Source organism: Scheffersomyces amazonensis (genome assembly GCF_036850825.1).
Source record: "Scheffersomyces amazonensis strain UFMG-HMD-26.3 chromosome Unknown RJT21scaffold_3, whole genome shotgun sequence".
Lineage (NCBI taxonomy): Eukaryota > Fungi > Ascomycota > Pichiomycetes > Serinales > Debaryomycetaceae > Scheffersomyces > Scheffersomyces amazonensis.
The window spans coordinates 365,493-383,430 of record NW_027042743.1 but is presented as its reverse complement, the minus strand read 5'-3'; the positions used below and the strand labels follow the sequence as shown (position 1 = coordinate 383,430).

At 31.3% G+C, this 17,938-nt stretch overlaps 11 protein-coding genes across 11 annotated transcripts; 7 read left to right on the top strand and 4 right to left on the bottom strand. All coding sequences in view use genetic code 12, as the record gives it.

Moving 5' to 3' along the window:
* The first annotated feature begins 29 nt into the window (after positions 1-29).
* SAC3 (Sac3p) lies at positions 30-4,312 on the top strand. Its single transcript, XM_064881594.1, has one exon. It carries the CDS (start codon positions 264-266, stop codon positions 4,164-4,166), a length of 3,903 nt encoding a protein of 1,300 aa, XP_064738287.1. The 5' UTR covers positions 30-263; the 3' UTR covers positions 4,167-4,312.
* A 105-nt stretch (positions 4,313-4,417) lies between these two features.
* ENT3 (Ent3p) lies at positions 4,418-6,063 on the top strand. Its single transcript, XM_064884111.1, has one exon. The coding sequence runs from the start codon at positions 4,668-4,670 to the stop codon at positions 5,928-5,930; it is 1,263 nt and encodes a 420-aa protein (XP_064738286.1). The 5' UTR covers positions 4,418-4,667; the 3' UTR covers positions 5,931-6,063.
* A 1-nt stretch (position 6,064) lies between these two features.
* Positions 6,065-6,764, top strand: CPR3 (peptidylprolyl isomerase). Its single transcript, XM_064884110.1, has one exon. It carries the CDS (start codon positions 6,127-6,129, stop codon positions 6,679-6,681), a length of 555 nt encoding a protein of 184 aa, XP_064738285.1. The 5' UTR covers positions 6,065-6,126; the 3' UTR covers positions 6,682-6,764.
* Positions 6,765-6,780: 16 nt separating this feature from the next.
* RJT21DRAFT_119994 (uncharacterized protein) lies at positions 6,781-7,640 on the bottom strand. Its single transcript, XM_064881593.1, has one exon. It carries the CDS (start codon positions 7,606-7,608, stop codon positions 6,856-6,858), a length of 753 nt encoding a protein of 250 aa, XP_064738284.1. The 5' UTR covers positions 7,609-7,640; the 3' UTR covers positions 6,781-6,855.
* A 1,659-nt stretch (positions 7,641-9,299) lies between these two features.
* On the bottom strand, positions 9,300-10,211 carry RJT21DRAFT_31076 (U4/U6-U5 snRNP complex subunit). Its single transcript, XM_064884109.1, has one exon. It carries the CDS (start codon positions 10,119-10,121, stop codon positions 9,399-9,401), a length of 723 nt encoding a protein of 240 aa, XP_064738283.1. The 5' UTR covers positions 10,122-10,211; the 3' UTR covers positions 9,300-9,398.
* On the top strand, positions 10,212-11,081 carry RJT21DRAFT_31075 (polynucleotide 3'-phosphatase). Its single transcript, XM_064884108.1, has one exon. It carries the CDS (start codon positions 10,303-10,305, stop codon positions 11,056-11,058), a length of 756 nt encoding a protein of 251 aa, XP_064738282.1. The 5' UTR covers positions 10,212-10,302; the 3' UTR covers positions 11,059-11,081.
* RJT21DRAFT_31074 (uncharacterized protein) lies at positions 11,082-11,951 on the bottom strand. Its single transcript, XM_064884107.1, has one exon. The coding sequence runs from the start codon at positions 11,880-11,882 to the stop codon at positions 11,106-11,108; it is 777 nt and encodes a 258-aa protein (XP_064738281.1). The 5' UTR covers positions 11,883-11,951; the 3' UTR covers positions 11,082-11,105.
* A 139-nt stretch (positions 11,952-12,090) lies between these two features.
* RJT21DRAFT_126218 (mitochondrial 37S ribosomal protein MRPS8) lies at positions 12,091-12,652 on the top strand. Its single transcript, XM_064882855.1, has one exon. The coding sequence runs from the start codon at positions 12,149-12,151 to the stop codon at positions 12,620-12,622; it is 474 nt and encodes a 157-aa protein (XP_064738280.1). The 5' UTR covers positions 12,091-12,148; the 3' UTR covers positions 12,623-12,652.
* Positions 12,653-13,967, bottom strand: RJT21DRAFT_119990 (uncharacterized protein). The gene has a single exon (XM_064881592.1). The coding sequence runs from the start codon at positions 13,536-13,538 to the stop codon at positions 12,690-12,692; it is 849 nt and encodes a 282-aa protein (XP_064738279.1). The 5' UTR covers positions 13,539-13,967; the 3' UTR covers positions 12,653-12,689.
* A 66-nt stretch (positions 13,968-14,033) lies between these two features.
* Positions 14,034-15,952, top strand: RJT21DRAFT_119989 (uncharacterized protein). Its single transcript, XM_064881591.1, has one exon. It carries the CDS (start codon positions 14,154-14,156, stop codon positions 15,783-15,785), a length of 1,632 nt encoding a protein of 543 aa, XP_064738278.1. The 5' UTR covers positions 14,034-14,153; the 3' UTR covers positions 15,786-15,952.
* An 894-nt stretch (positions 15,953-16,846) lies between these two features.
* Positions 16,847-17,938, top strand: ZRT2 (low-affinity Zn(2+) transporter; the record flags this gene model as incomplete). The annotated part of the gene is made up of 1 exon (XM_064885393.1): positions 16,847-17,938. One exon carries the CDS (start codon positions 16,847-16,849, stop codon positions 17,936-17,938), a length of 1,092 nt encoding a protein of 363 aa, XP_064738277.1.

Sequence of the window (17,938 nt, the reverse complement as noted above, 5' to 3'; positions counted from 1 at the left end):
GTAAAGTAAAGTAAAGTAAAGAAAAGTAATCGTTAGCGGCCAGCCCTGCCTGCCTCACTCCCAAATGGGTAACGAGCATCAAAGAAAAAAATCGGTCTCGCTATACAGTTTGTACCTGTAGTTCGGCAATCTTTTTGATATACCTGATTAAGTTAGTGAACAAGTACATTGTGATTTCAACTCGGTGGTATTCGAATTACTTCTACAAGGATCATATTTGAAGCTTGAGAGGAATCGAATTGAGATCGAGTTATACTCGGACCATGTCAGCATTTGAACGAATGTCAAACCCACCAAGCTTTGATTTTAAAGCTAACCAGAACGGATTTGACTCCAAGTTCAATGGGTTCAGTGATCCTCGGAGGTCAGGCAACGGGCCGTCCAAGAGGGCTAGTTCCAATTCCAATTCCAATAATAATAATAAAAATAATAACAATAACAACAATTCTAATGCCAATAATAATAACAATTCTAATGTCAATAATAATAATCAACGAAATGGTAATGTTAAATCTTTCCGAAAGAAACAACTGCAACAGCAACAGCAATCGAAATCAGAGCGAAATACTCGATCAGAACTGCCAGTAGTAACCTCAGATCTGGATCCCTTAGATAAACCTACTACGGTAATACCCAGACAATCAGAAATCAAATATCAAAATTATACTCAAGATGAAATAGCATTAACTGGACCATTATTTAATGGATCAGAATTAAGTAAATTTAAACAAATTCCTCAAAAAGTTATACGGCCTCGTCAAATGCCTAAATATCTATTAATTCAACCAAGACTCTTACATACTCCACCATTTCAACAAAATTCATGGGATAAACAAAATCAAGCAAAAATGAGACAAATGGAACAAGCAAATGGAGGTAAAGATTATCAAGGAATATATGAAGAATTTCAAAAAATGAGAGAAATAGAAAGGAAACAAATGGAACAATTTGGTTTAGTTGATGCAGAAAATATTAGTAAAGATTTAAATGATGCTATATTATTTCAAGGTACTTGTTTAGATATGTGTCCAGTATTTGAAAGAGTTCGTAGAGCTTTAGAAAATAATGTTAAACAATTAGAAAGAGATCCAATTACTAAGAAAATATCTCCTGAACGAGCGGTAAAGGCATTTTCAAGACCAGCTGCTGGTCAACCTCCACCATTACCATCTGAAGTTAGACCACCTCATATTTTAAAGCAAACTTTAAATTATTTAATTGATACAGTATTAGATCAATTACCTGAAGCTCATTCATTTTTATGGGATAGAACAAGATCTATTAGACAAGATTTTACTTATCAAAATTCATTTGGACCAGAAGCAATTGAATGTAATGAAAGAATTGTTAGAATTCATTTATTATCATTACATGTAATGGCAGGAAGTGATGTTGAATATTCTCAACAACAAGAACTTGAACAATTTAATAAAGCTATGCAAACATTAATGGAAATTTATCAAGATGTACGACAACATGGAGGAATTTCACCAAATGAAGCTGAATTTAGAGCTTATCATTTATTAAGTCATATAAGAGATCCTGAATTAGAAAGAGAAATTCAAAATTTACCATCAAAAATCTTTCAAGATCCTCAATTACAATTGGCTCTTAGATTAAGACATTTAATATCTCAAAATAATATTTCTGAACGAGGAATTGCTAATACTTTATCAGCAATTAATATGTTTGCAGAATTTTTTAAAACTGTTTTTGATAAATCAACTCCATTTTTAATGGCATGTTTATTAGAAACTCATTTTAATGAAATTCGATTTTATGCTTTAAAAGCAATGGTAAGATGTTATCATTCAAAGGGTAAAGCATATTCTGCTGAATCACTTCGATCAATTCTTGGATTTGATTCAATTGATAAATTAATAAAATTTGTCACTTATTATGAAGTAGATACATTTGAAGAAGATGGAGAAATTAAAATTGATTTATTTAATAAAGAGAAATTAGAATCCAAATATAAATTGAATTCGGCTCATGATAAACCAAAACCAACTCCAGCTTATTCTTCTCAATTAGTTCTTGATGGTTTTAGTTATAGAGAAATTATTAATTCAGGTAAACAGATAGTTCCATTAAGTAATACTCAAACTAGTTCATTCAAAGACCTTGCTCCACCAATTAAACAACTTCCAAGTATCAAGACTTCAAATTTAAATACAGTTTCAGTACCAGTATCTAGTTCAATATTTGCTCCACAACAACAGCAACAACCACAACAGCAACAACAACAACAACAACAACAACAACCGAAGTTCAGTTTTACTGTTCCCGAGACCAAACCACTCATAACACCATCTTTGTCGTTCGGTGTTAAACCTGAAGTATCAATAAATAAACCATCATTCTCATTCACTGCTCCTGCTTCTGTTCCATCTCCCTTGCTGCAACAGCTGAAACCTGCACAAGTATCTGTTGAACAAAAAGCACCCAAGAAATCATCTCTTTCTAGTTTCTTATCTTCCACTCCTAAGACTATACCTATTTCAACTACCCCCGATATTAATGCTCCAATTGAATCCAAACCTATGTTTACTGCACCTAAAGAAATAATTCATAAGACAGTAGTTCCTCCTCCGCCTAAAGTAGAGAAGAAACTTAAACTCACTGAAAATCCTAAATTTGAATTAGCTTTAAAACAATTAACTGAAGATATAATAAATGAATCAATTTTAATGGAATTGAAGTCTTTATTACCTAAAGTTAATCAAGCTTATAATTTAAAAAAGGAACATAATCGAATAATTAATACCTTAGGAAATGAATTATACAATGCCTTTTTAAGTGAAGTCATTCATCAAGAGATTTTAAATTTCACGGCTGATTTTCAATATCGACAAAATTGTAAGAAATTATTAATTCGAAAGGTTAAACAAGTTGGAGATAAATTAATTAAGAAGAGAGAAGTAAGACAAAAGAAATTAAATGAATTAAAATTAGTTCAATTTAGAGTTCCTCAATTAAAGCGTACACTTGGAGCCAGTGAAACTTCATTTAAAAGAAGTAAAAAGGTAAAAACTGATAAAATATCTATTTCAGATAGACAAAATAAAGTTAATGAATTATGGTCACCAATAGATCTTACACAATTTGTTAATTTATGTGCTTCAAATGTAAAAATTTCTATTGAAAATGATAATCTTGATTTAAAATTTCTTTTAGTGGTTGAAAATTGGTCTAGTGGATATTCTAAATGGTTAAATACAAAATTATCATTAAAGGCAAATCAAATTGAAAGAATTTATAAAAATACTGTTAGTACTGATAAAATAACTTTAAATTTATTAAGTTTACCAAGTCTGAATTATTTAAATAAAGATTTCTTTTCTACTACATCATTTATACTTTTTGAATGTGGTTTAACATCAGATACTGGAGGTAATATTTATGATAAATTGAAAAAGGATAAACTTATTCTTGATAAAATTACTTCTTTAGTAGATAAATTTAGTTACTATAAAGTTGAAGTAATAATTTTATATTGGGATGCCCAAGATTCTAAAATTCCTATAGAAGAAGTTATTAAAGAATTAGGGATTTCTGAACAAGAAAAGAAAGAAAATATTAGTAATATAATATTTTGTGATATGACAACAGCTGAAGGGAATATTAATGATATTCTTAGTAATGCCTTTAGAGATTTAAGTAAAGATTTTAATTTGGATTTAACTAGTAGAGGTAGTAGAAAATTACAAAAGATATCTAAACAAAAGAAAGTACTGGTTGAATCAATTAGTAATACTCCAAATATAATTGAAGGTATTAAAGATTCTGAAAATAATTTATTAGAAAGAGCCAAGAAAGCTAGACGATTTGAATATTTAAATCATCATTTAAATCGTGCGAACATCCATAAATCAACTAAAAGATCTCGATTAGATAATACAACTACATTTATGGATAATACATCGATGGCTTCTAATCTTACTTTCAATAATATTTCTAATTTAGTAGGGTTTGGAAAGGGATTTCTACAAGAAAGTACTCCTACCAATTCTCCTAGTACTTCAACATTTATTGATTTAGAAGATCATTTACATTCGTCGTCAACGGCACTACCACTACCTGGTAGTACTAGTAGCAGCTCAAGTAGCGTGCACCAGCTCAGACAGTTGACAGCTAACATAAAATCAAAATATAGAAAACTGTAGCCGTAGCTTTCCCCTGTATTATATCAAGCCAATAGCACTAGCATAACATATATATATATATATATTTATATTATATTATATATATATATACTTCTATATACTTATATATACATGTATTTATAGTAATCTTTTATAGTAATGTCCGTTAGCATAATAAGTAAGGTATGATTTAGCCATAGTAAACTTAAAAAGTACGTGCGACCTGCACATAGCCCCCACGCTCCTTTTTCTCCCTGATCAATTCCCGAAGCCTTCCAAGAAGTTGGAAGTGTAGTGTCCTTTAGATAGTACTAATTACTTAAGTATATAATTAATCCTAATTGGGAAAGAAAGCAAGCATTGATAATATGGATCTTTTAAATAACGCTGCTAAGAACATTAGTCTCTATGAGGTTAAGGCTTATGTCCGTAAAGCTCAAAATGGTAAGTAACTGATTTTACTGATTTTACTAATTAATAAATTTCATAAATCATAACTAACATAATATAATTCTAGTCGCTATGAATTTAACTGAAATGGAAGCAAAAGTTAGAGAAGCTACCAATAATGAACCATGGGGTGCACCAAGTACATTAATGGCACAAATTGCAGCAGGAACTTATAATTATAGAGAAAGAGAAGAAATTATTGGATTCACATTTCGTCGTTTTACTGAAAAGGCCGCTAATGAATGGAGACAAATTTATAAATCATTACAATTATTAGATTATTTAATTAAAAATGGTTCAGAAAGATTAATTGATGATGTAAGAGCCAATCTTTCATTAATTCAAATGTTAAAATCATTTCATTATATTGATTCAAAGGGTAGAGATCAAGGTATTAATGTTAGAAATAAAGCTAAAAATTTAATTGCCTTTTTAAATGATGATGCTTTAATAAGGTCAGAAAGAAAGAAAGCAAGAGCTAATTCTAAAAAATTTGGTGGTGTATCTTCTGCCGCATTTGGTGGTGCAACATCAATCACTGCTGGTTCTGGTTATGATGATGATGAATTTACTAGTAGAGTTTATGGTGATGGTGGAGTTTATGGTGAAAGATATGATGATCCAGCTTCTGCATATAGTAATGGACAAAGTGGAAAGGATAATTTTGAAGAATATGATGTTGCCCCTGCTACAAGTTCTTCAAGGCCAACCACTGCTCTGAGTAGAGTTACTGCAAAGGCTGTATCTAAACCTTCTAAACCAGCAGCTCCAGAACCTGATTTATTAGGAGATTTGGATTTCGGTGGAAGTTCACAATCTGCTCCAGCACCAGCCCCAACTGCTACTGCCGATGATGATGATGATGATTTTGATGATTTTCAAGCTGCTCCATCAGTACCAGTATCTCGTTCTCAACAAATATTCGGTTCAGTACCACAACAAAATATTCAACCTAATTACAATGGTCAAAATTTATTTTCTGCTCCTCAAGGAAATGTAGTTCCTCAAACTCAAAGAGTTTCATCATTTGGTTCAGGTCCAAATTATAATGTTAATACTTCAATAACAACTGGCCCTGCTGCTCCAACTCCTAAAAATGATGCATTTTCTTCATTATTTTCAACTGCTAAAACAAAAACAAAAACTCCAACTACAAGTACTACTCCAATAAAGCCAAAAGCAACTAATAGTGCTCCTATAGACGATGACTTTTTTGGAGGGTTCAATTCCAATAACAATACCACCACTACCAACAACAATAATAATATTAACAACAATAAAACCAGTCAACAAAATAACTCATCCAATGGTGAAGTCGATTTATTAAGTTTCTAATTCTCTAAATACGTATTTACTACTTATTATATAAATGTTCTTGTCATAATCTTCTAATAGTTAGCGTACTATATAACTACGACATAATTTCTTTAGAATAATTTTTCAATTCGCGACATTTTCGAAATCATAACCAACTATCTATAAATTTATAGTATACTATAGTAAAGAAGTATAGTAAAGTAGTATAGTAAACATGTTAAAGACTACTATGAAACCATTGATTGGTATAAGGACATTTTCATCTTCTGCATCAGTATTAGGAAGTCAAGTTTATTTCGTTACATCTATTGCTGGAGTTAAACAGAAACCTATTAAATTTGAACTCTATGATGACGTAGTACCCAAGACAACTAAAAATTTTAAAGCATTATGTACTGGAGAGAAAGGTTATGGATATATTTATTGTCCATTCCATAGAATTATTCCTAATTTTATGGTTCAAGGTGGTGATATTGAATATGGATTAGGTTTTGGAGGTAAATCAATATATGGAAGGAAATTTAATGATGAAAACTTTAATATTAAACATACAAAGCCAGGACTTTTATCAATGGCTAATGCTGGAAGAAATACTAATAATTCTCAATTCTTTATTACCACAGTTCCATGTCCTTGGTTAGATGGTAAACATGTTGTATTTGGTGAAGTAATTGAAGGATTTGATGTTGTTAAGAAGATTGAAAGTTATGGAACTCCAGGGGGTAAACCTACTGCTAAAATTATTATTGAAGAATGTGGTGAATGTTAAGCTTATAATTATATTTAAATTCTTGTAAATAGATATTAAAAAAAATAAATAAATAAATAAATAGCATAATCTACGACTTTTATATATAATTCGATAAATATGAATGTATATGAAAAAATGACTAATTTATGAATATAGAGATGACATTAATAATACTAAATGATGAAGTGGGGTCTAAATCTTAACGTATTGATTCTTTTCTTCCTTTGGAATCAAATTGGCTGGTTGTTTCTTCTTTAATTGAGATAATCTATCATAATCACCGGCCAAAATTCTAGCAACAACCAAATCATCTCTGTCTCTGATTTCTCTCTTTGATTTACCTTGATTACTTAAGAATTCTTTGGCCTTTTCAGTATCGCCATGGAAATATTCTTCCATAGCTCTTAATCTTAATTCCTTTTCAGCCCATTCTGGACCTTCAAGTTCTCTTCTCTTCATTTGAGCAGTATATTTAGAATAAGCTACATATGCAAATATTGGTAATACCAAATAAAAGTAAGGAAATTCCCAACCTTCAGCCTTTTCTGTTTCACGGACAATTTTCCATTTTAATTCTCCAGTACTTTCATCTTTATAAGGAATTTTATCAATAATTTTCCCAGCATCCTTTGTTACAAATTGAAAATTAGTTAAATCTTGAGTATTATCCTTATATAAATCTAATTGATCTCTTGGAATTCTGGATAATATAAAATTCCATTCAGAATGATTTCTTTTATAATATAAATTTTGTAATTCAGCAATTACTTTAAATTCTTGATCACTAGGTACTCTTGGAGTTCCATCAGGATTGGTATAAATTTTAGTAACAGATGGTAATGAATCTAATTTAGTACGAATATCTTGTTCTAACTGATAGTTGAATTTTCCAATATTAAGCTTCAACAACCCACTTAATGGGAATTTAAATGTAAACTTTACCATTATTGGCCTGCTTATCGATACAGTCTATGCTCTATCTAAACAAATCGCATAAACATTTTTCAAGGTATTTTTATTGGATGAATTGAACAGAGGAAAAAAAGTCGCAAGTAACCTGTAAAACTTTGGTAATGAAAGAGTTTTACATGTTAGTATGAATCTTACAAGTTAGGGGTATTTGTACAAAACTGTAAAATGAAGGACCACTATCAAATAGAAAAAAATAAACTCGCTAAATTAGTACTACTAAACAGTGTGATGCAATTAGCACACATTGTAAATTAAGGGGGATAGACCAATTCATGTTGTAGATAATGAATTGATGTAACCAAACCGTTTTACCATGACCATCACACTGTTTCCCCACATAATTGACATGCCGAATTGTGTTAGATTGTGCAACATAGTATGGATCAATACCTTGTCACCAGCCGGCGAAACAGGATTTACTTGACCTTGTACATTTAGTGCGGTTTTCTTTCTTTTCGGTAGAACTGTTGCACCGCCGCAGGGTATTTTTTTTTGCAATTTTGAGTGATTGATTTATTTTGATGCTTAATTTTCCTTATCATGATTTTATTAATACAATTTATATAGTCAGTCTCATTACTGCTTGTACCACAGGAACATGGATTTAATTTTTTAGAGTCAATTGACAGAATGTATGTACTTGTAGCAAGAACTCTATGCTTAGATCTTAATCAATTGATACTCTAACTCTATCCAAAAATTGCGTATATTACTTGTACAATTCAGTAATGGAAGTGTAAATCCACAACTATCTACTCTATAAATGAAACAACCCAATTGAAACTAATAACCGTTTCGCAACTACTACTACTACAACCAGAGTTAACAAATTTTCCCCACCGAAAGAAATCGGAGTCATGGTACCTGTCTCAAAAAATATGATCCATAGAAAATAAATTTTTATTAGTATATCAACAATGATTCACTATTTCTGGGGTATTTAAATTGATAAATATTCGGATTTTAAATGATTCATCCAAATGTTATACAGCCTTAACAACATCAATGCCAATTCCTTACTTGTATAACACTCCTGAGAACTCTAAATCTGATATCAATTTGTCTGGACAAGCTAATATTAGTGCTCATGCTCATACCATGGATGGTTACTACATTAATGGTTTCTATGTCTCTAATTCTTACACTGAAATTGAGATTGCTGCATTGAATAGAATTGAAGAGTTAGAGAGACAAGCAACTGAATTGTCCGATGTGATTGACAGAATTACTCGTCTCTATCAAAATTTAGCTTCCAGATTCTCTCACCTTAGAAACTTTGTCTTATCACGTCAACCAAATCAATCTGCAAATGGTTATGACGCTAGAAGATCTCACACAATATTAAATCCAATTCCTGAGAGATCTGTTCCTTTGAATTACAATTCAGACGTCTCATCTATCAATTCAAATAGTTCTTCAGAGAGTTCTCTTCATTTGACTAGACCTGCTAGTACACTCCCAATGAGCCGTGGGAGACAAATGGTGAATTCTCTCTTCTTGGAGGATCAAGGTGCTAGTTCACATGAAGATCTCGTTCATGGTGTTAGATTCTATATCCCTAATTGATTTAGGTTGTCCATGGGTATTTTGCTCTAAACGGTTTATTTATCGGATCTGGTTTATTCGTTTATTTATTTATTTATTTACTTCTTTGTTTGGATTTGATTAAATCGTTAGATTAATTAAATGGTTAGATTAATTAAATGTGTTGGACGGTGATTCAACAATTAGATATTTATAAAGTGTTAATAAACAATTATTATTTATTTCTTACTACTACCAAAATTCGTAATGCCCATTATTTTTGTCATTTCTGAACTTTCTTCATTTTCAAAATGATTCTTCGTATCAACTTTTACTTTCCTCTTCTTCTCTAATCGCTTCTGTCGTTTTTGACGTTCAAATTCGGCTCTTCGCTCAACTCTTTGAGCGAATGTTAACAAATTCGTTTCATGTTCCTGATTTGCTCTGAGCTTCTTTTGTACTAATGCTTCTATTGTAGCCATTACTTCCTGTACTGTGGCACGTCGTATTCCTCCTTCCAATTCTTGTGTTTCATCTTCTGCTTCTTGATTCTCCTTATCACCTTCCTTTCGTTTTAGCCTACTTAATTCACTTGCCTTTCCAGAATGTTGCTGTGAATTAAAATGATCTATTAAAGCCAAGTTATCTCGAAAGGATAAATTACATATTGGACAATAAAATCCAAATCTTTTATTCTTCCCAGCCATGGTTGTAGATGAAGATGATTCAGGATTGATAAGATTATGAACTTTGACAGCATTCAACAGATCACTAATTAAATCATTTCTATGTTTTAAGTAATCTGATGAAGACTTCTCATCTTTCAAATCGGATTTGATTGTAGTGATTGTTCCATCATTATTTCTATGCTTCTTGGTCCCCTTAGCTTCAGATTCATATGCCTCAACATTCCATGTACGTCTTCCATACTGATCAACAGATTTCTTCTCTGCTTCTGACATAGTTATTGGAATTAATCACTTAATAACAATTACAGTACTTGGTGTATAGAAATTGAAATTTGTGTAATCGATATCGCACATTAATTTTAATTTTTGTTGCAGCTCTTGTCTAATTAATGATCTATACAATATCATCTATTTAATAAATTGTGTGTGTGTGTTGTGTGCAGATAAAAGATTAATGAGTTCAAAAGATATACGATCAATATTATCTGGAGGTGTAAAAAAGGTTTCTGGGACTAAATCCAGTACTGTAAATAGTTTGATAACTACAAAAGGTAAACTTCTCAATGATATCGCGTCTGAACCATTATGGAGAACTCATGGTACTTATTTAATAACCAACTTACCACCTAAAAGTTCTTTAATTAAGACATTTGGAAATGATACAAAGATTAAAATTGCTGCATTTGATTTAGATGGTACGTTAGTTCAAACCAAAAGTGGTAGAAGTTTTGCCATTTCGTCTGATGATTGGAAATGGTGGGATTCACCTAAAGCTAAATCTCTGGTATTAGAAAAGTTAGATCAAGTAATAAAAGATAAATATTTAATAGTTATATTCACTAATCAAGGTGGAGTTGTTACTAACGTGGCCAATAAATCTTATAATAACTTTGTGAAGAGAGTTACGTCTGTCATAAAATCATTAAACGCATATATTAAGAATGAAGAAGTTCCTATATTAGTATACGCATCACCTAAAAAGCCCGCCAAAGAAACTGATTCAACTAAACATACATTAATGAGGAAACCAAATATTGGAATGTGGAAAGAGTTGGTGGAATATGTTGGAAATAATCAAATAGATGAAGATAATAGCTTTTTTGTTGGAGATGCTGCTGGTAGACCTAATGATTTTCTGGATAGTGATTTAATGTTTGCTAAGAATATTGGAATTACAAATTTTAAGACACCGGAAGAATTCTTCTTATGAATGTATATATACAGTTTTTATGTAAATCTATTTACAGTTATGTGAATCTAATCTTTAAACGCATCCTTAATCGTCTTCTTGGTTAATGTTTTTGCCTTACCAACCGTATCGAAGTATCCAAATACATTATCAATTATTCTAGCTTCATAATCGGATAAAGTACTTGAAGTTTGAACATGGAAACACTTTTGAATATCACAAACTTCATTTTCAAATTTAATAGCCTCATCAGTGGATTGAGGATAATTTGTAATAATAAACGTCGTGTCAAATGTTCCATTTCTGGTATTTTGATAGAATGCAATCTCTTCTTTGATAATAGAAGTAATTAATCCTTTTGGTAATGGTCTTCTTGCAGCATCAAGATCTTGAAGAAGGAAACAATATTTCTTGGATTCATCTTCTTTCTCTCTAGCAACTAATTCCTCTGGATCAATTACTTTGACTTGTCTGGTTTTATCATTCTTTTCTAAAGTACTGACCAATTCATTTACAACTTTTGAGTCTGAAACATATGGAAGAACATAAAATTTAAACTTTGAATCTGCTATCAATTTATGACGTCTCTTTAATCCAGTTTCCTTCTCATACTCTTCAAATTCTCGCTCATTAAAGGATGTCTTTATCTTTTTAGTTTCAACTCTTTGTCCAGTATAATATAATGCAGCTGATGATAATAAAAATACATAGAATAAGTAACGAAGTCTTGGTCCACTTGAACGTTTTCTTGGTACTGGAGATGATGCATAGGTTCTAGTGGATTTAAGGAATCCACAACCTTGTCTTTTCAATGAGTTGAAAATCAATGACCTATTACTAAACATTATGAAAATGTTTTAATATTTGAAGAACTAAATTGATAACAATAATTGTCTTCTTAATTAATACTAACGGCCTTTGAAGTGACGAATGGTCCGTTTTTTCAACTCTATGGATTTTGCACGTGAGCGGACATGCTTTTTTTTTTTCTTAGTGAATTTTTTCGAGTAATAAATTTTTCAGTATATCGAAACCCAAAGAACAATACATACTATTTCCACTCTTAGACAGACTTAACCAGTTTCTTACATATACATATAACACATACGAAATGTCGTTTGTTCATTTGGCCAACTTTTGTGCTCATATAAAGAATTGTACGAATGTGAATATATCTACTACATCAGTCCCATTCACAAGATTGCATTTACAAGTTGCACTTGGATTGTATAAAGAAGGATTCATATCTTCTATACTGAGAGGTTCAATTACTGGTCCTGATGTGACACCTGTTGATGTGACTCCAGATAACATATCTACCAGAAGATTATGGTTAGGTTTAAAGTATCGTAATAATCAATCTGTAATTAGAGATATTTCTTTAGTATCAAAACCAGGTAGAAAAGTTAATTTAACAAAGGAAGAAGTAAAAGCATTAGCATCAGGTTTAACTGTCAGATTTATTAAACCTTTACAACCTGCTGAATGTATTTTTATAAAGAATGTTAAAGAAAATGAGGTCATAGAGATCCAAGAGGCTGCTAAGAGAAACTTAGATGGGGTAGCATTATATCGTGTTAAATAGTTGTTACGGTTCAGTTACATTTGTAAATAGTAATAATAAATTAATTTATATTGAATCATAAAGTTTATTAAAGGGCTACTGTTTGAATTTCATTCCAACTAGTCATATCAACTTGCCAACCTTTCCATACCATTAATTTTTCTCTGAAATCTTCTGTTTGATTGAACTTGGCAAAGTTTTGTTGTGATAATGTAGCATAATCGTTATGAGTATATACTGGTTTTGCTGGTGCTACTGGTTTGATTGGTGAGGATTGAGAAGTTGATACTTGTGGTGCAATAGTTGATCTAGATCCAGATCCAGATTTTAATGCTTTGATCTCTTCTTGCAAATCAGCAATTTTATCATTAAGATCCATCTTAAGTAATTTCAAATCAGTGTTTTCGTCTCTTAATTTTTTGATAGTATTCTTTTGTTGTTCAATGGTTTCTTTAAGGGTCTTGATTTCTTCTCCTGATTCGGCATTCAGTATTACTTGGGCTTCTGGTATCACTTCTGTTGTTTCATTTTCCTTTGGTTTTGGTTCTATTTCTGTTTGTGGATCAGATACTGCTTCTTTAGTCTCGTGTTTGGGTTCTTTAACTTCGGGTTCTGTAGATTTTGATTCTTCCACTTCGGGTTTAATACTTTCGTATTTGACTTCTTCGTTAGTTTCTTCATCCTTATTTTCTTCATCCTTATTTTCTTCTGAAGCATCTACCACTGGAGTTTCTTCTCGACTCACTGCTTCTTCTGTATCATTGGCTCCAGCAGTTTCATCTTCCTTCTTAGTTTTCTTTGATTTCTTGTTCTTCTTTTTCTTCTTCAATTCTTCAAACTTCTTACGAGCCAATTCCAATCTTTCTTCTTTCGACAATTCTGTATCAGACAAATTTTCGGCATCTGCCTCCACTACTTGTTTCTCTTCCTCGGACATTTTATTCTGCAATTGATTATAAGGTATATAAATGAAATTCAATAAAAAGACTTATTGATTGTTTAAGTGGTCTCTTTTAGAATGTTGAGACAACATGTAAATATTGAAAAAAACCTGTAAAATGTAAAAGTGTATATTTATTGCAGGTTGAAGCGATGGATTTATATGACGTATTATGTAAGCATTTTGCATCTACAGTTAGAAAAGAAACGTCTATAATGATCAAATATCTATGGGGATAATTTTAGAAACATGAGTGTCTATCTATCTAGAAATGTTTCTATTCATCCAGTTTCAATAATATCACAATCATATTGACTACTCCACTCGTTCTTTTCTTGGATAGTCACCTTCCGTTTAAGCTTTTATATGACGGCTTCCAAGGCGGGTTTGATGCGCTTATCGCTTACCGATCCCGTAAATTTTTCACTGCAAAAGAACTGCGCGAAAATTATGCATTTATGTAAAACTGTAATTAGTCATCTTCTAACTAATCCGTTAACTTGCTAATAAATATATATATATATATATGTAAGTAGAGTAACTAATATCGTGGAAGATATTTAGTTAATTGATAAATTGATAAAGTGATATAATAAATTTTATAGAATTAAAATGGAGGACAGTGGAATTCTCTCGGTAAATTCACAAACTCAGCCAACTGAAATTTTACCTTTATCCGATATAGGAAAAGACCAACATACAAAATCAAAATCATGGGGTAACTCAAGTAGAGCAAATACTGATCAAGATGAGTATAATATAGATAATATGATCCATGAAGATACTATAGAGTATAGAGATGACATGCCATCTACTCCAGTAGATGTATCTACTGCTTTGATGTATGCATCTGAGAATAATCCTGATCGTTTCCCAGATGGAGGTTTGCAGGCCAATTTAGTTTTATTAGGATCATTCATTGGATTAATTGCTGATTTTGGGATTGCTAATGCTATGGGGGCTATTGAATCGTATGTCTCTACTCATCAATTATTAAATGACAAACAAACTAATGTTTCATGGGTATTTTCTTTACATTTGGGAGTAATGTATTTTGGTGGAGTATTCTTTGGAGAATTATTTGATAAGTTTGGTGCAAAAAGACCCTTAATTGTAGGCACAATATGTATGACTACTGGATTAATATTAACTGCCGAAAGTCATACTTTATATCAATTCATTTTATCATTTAGTTTGTTAACTGCCATAGGAACTTCAATTTGCATGTCTCCGTTAATTGGAGTTTTAAGTCATTGGTTCTTGAAAAAGAGAGCTAGAGCTTGTTCAATTGCCACTATTGGAGGTTTAGTTGGAGCTTCTTGTTTTGCCATAATGTTACAACAATTATATGATAAAATTGGTTACAAATGGGCTGTTAGAGTCTTGGCTCTTATTTGTTTAACATGTATGAGCATTTCAATCTTATTAGTAAAAGAAAGAACTCATACTAAAATAGAGAAATCTCAAGATGATGGATCCATTCAACAAGTAGAAGAAGATGTGATTCCTGAGACTGAAGTGGATATTGAGGTAGAAGTAGATGGAACTACAAAACCAAAGTCAGAGCCTACATCTAAATCTAAACATCATCTTACTGAAGGAAATATCCTTAAGGCTGCCATTCTGTTTTTGCGTGGAGCCTTAGACTTCTCTATGTTAAAAGATCAAAGATTCGTCTTATTAACGATTGCTGTTTTCTTAGCAGAGATTATATCTATGACAACATTGACATACTTATCATCTTATGCTCTTAATTTTGGACTTTCTAATTCGAAATCATACTTATTAATTACAATTGTTAATGTTTGTGGGATTCCTTCCAGATTAGTATCCGGTATATTAGCAGATAAATATGGAAGATTTAATGTTATGATTGGAACTTCTGTCTTAACAACTATCGTTGTATTTGCAGTCTGGTTGCCAGCTAGAGGATCAGTTGGAATGCTTTTTGCATTTGGTGCATTATTTGGTGTATCTACTTCAGCTGTTATATCACTCATTCCAGCATGTACTGGACAAATTTGTTCAGCTGAAAATTTTGGTAAAGTATATGGTACTTTATATTTCTTTTTAGCATTTTTAACAATTTTAGGGATGTATTTTGCTTCATTGGTCATAAGTGATCGTAGTTTAACTGACTATAGAAATTTTGTTTTATATGAAGGTGCGTTAGCAGTAGCCAGTGTAATTTCATGGTTATGGGCAAGATACACAGCTGTGGGTTGGAGACTTGTAAAGTTTTAAATATAGGTTACAATCGTCTCTTTCAAGTACAAGTAAATAAATTTTAATTAGTTTGAGCTCAAAGACGCAATTGTTGCAGCCAAAATATATGCTTTACGAATTAATGATTTACGTATAAAAATCACGTAATTACTTACATGTAATAACTACCTCATGTTCGTGGTTGGATTTGTTGAATTTGTTGAATTATGTCTCTGTATATAATTTATACCATGTTTTCAATTATAATTTGATGCCGTTCACTGCATTGCATATCTATTAGTAATTGCTAATAACTACAAAGGTGTCTCGCAGATAGTTGTCCTGTCTCCGAACAAAGAAAAAATAAAAAATTGACCCTGGTGGTTACCAGATGAAAAAAATCCCATCACCAGCCAATTTGTAAGTGAGCATATGTCATAATAGAATTTAGATAAGTAACTTAAAATTTTAAATATTTATTTCAGTTGTCCTTATAGATTTTTACTTTCGTTATTAGTACTTGTTTGGTTATTAGTGTTTGTCATTTTTGATTGTCATTTGTATTTCTATTTTGGTGATTTCGTTTCTTCTTTCAACTCATTTAGGTGTGTTATTCCCATATTTTTTAAACTTAACTTCATAATCCATATCTATTGGAGCTAAATCAATATTGCAAATTCCAAATTCCAAATTAATCTGTAATAACTCCATTAGTATAAAAATTTTCTTGTGTCAATACTAATTGTTTGTTCTGTTATATTATTAAATTCTATAACATTAACTCAATATATCACAAGATTAAAAAGAGGCTCGTTTCAATATTCCTTTGAAATAAGCAATAAATACTAGCTGAATTAATTGAGGGGGTTAAACGGCTCTACTTGCATTCTTCATCTGGGCCACTATTTTAATTATTGTTAAAATATTTTATTTTGGCTTAGTTTGCAAAAACAATTATACCTAATAACTACTATAGTTTTCTTGGGAGTTTTATCTTGCACTAACAAAAACTATTTAAGAACTTTGACATCTGCATTCCTAACTGTTTTTTTTCTTGGTTATTAAATAATAACAAATAATAATATAATATTTTACTGAAAATGGAAGCTGTCAGTATTTTTGCAAGAGATACTTGTCCTGTCGGTAACGACTATAATGGTTCCATGGGAGCTCGTATTTCTTCTGTATTTGTTATCTTGGCTACATCATCATTCGGTGCCTTCTTCCCAATCTTATCATCAAGATATTCTTTTATTAGAATGCCTGGTTGGACATTCTTTCTTGCCAAATATTTTGGTTCGGGTGTTATTGTAGCTACTGCATTTATTCATTTATTACAACCTGCAAATCAAGCTTTATCTAGTGAATGTTTAGGTGAAGGATGGCAAGCATATCCATATGCTTTTGCCATTTCTCTTTTTACACTTTTTTCACTTTTCTTCTTTGAATTAGTTGCTTACAGACTTATTGATAAAAAACTTGAATCTGAAGGTCAATCTCATTCACATTTTGGTGATGAATCTGTTTATGTTAAAAAAGATATCGAATCTGAATCTGAACATGAACATGAAGAAAAAGGTAATAATGATGGTACAAAAGAATTAGAAAAGCTTTATCCTGATCACTTTTCTCATGCTCATGATCATCAAGATCCTGAAGCTATTGGCACTCCAATTCAAGATAGTGATAAAGAACAATACTATGGACAATTATTAAATGTATTTGTTTTGGAATTTGGTATTATCTTTCATTCTGTATTTGTCGGTCTTACTTTAGCTGTTGCTGGTGAAGAATTCAAATCTTTATATATTGTTTTAGTCTTCCATCAAATGTTTGAAGGTTTAGGTTTAGGTACTAGAATTGCTACTACTTATTGGCCAAAGGATAAAAGATGGACACCATGGTTATTAGCTGCTGGTTATGGTTTAACTACTCCAATTTCTATTGCTATTGGTTTAGGTGTAAGAGAAACTTATCCACCAGATTCTGCTATTTCAACCATTACTAATGGTGTATTTGATTCTATTTCTTCTGGTATTTTAATTTATACTGGTATTGTAGAATTAATGGCTCATGAATTCTTATTCTCAAATGAATTTAAAGGTGAAAATGGTTTTAAAAAGATGCTTCTTGCCTTCTTCGTTATGTGTTGGGGTACTGGTTTAATGGCCTTATTAGGTAAATGGGCTTAA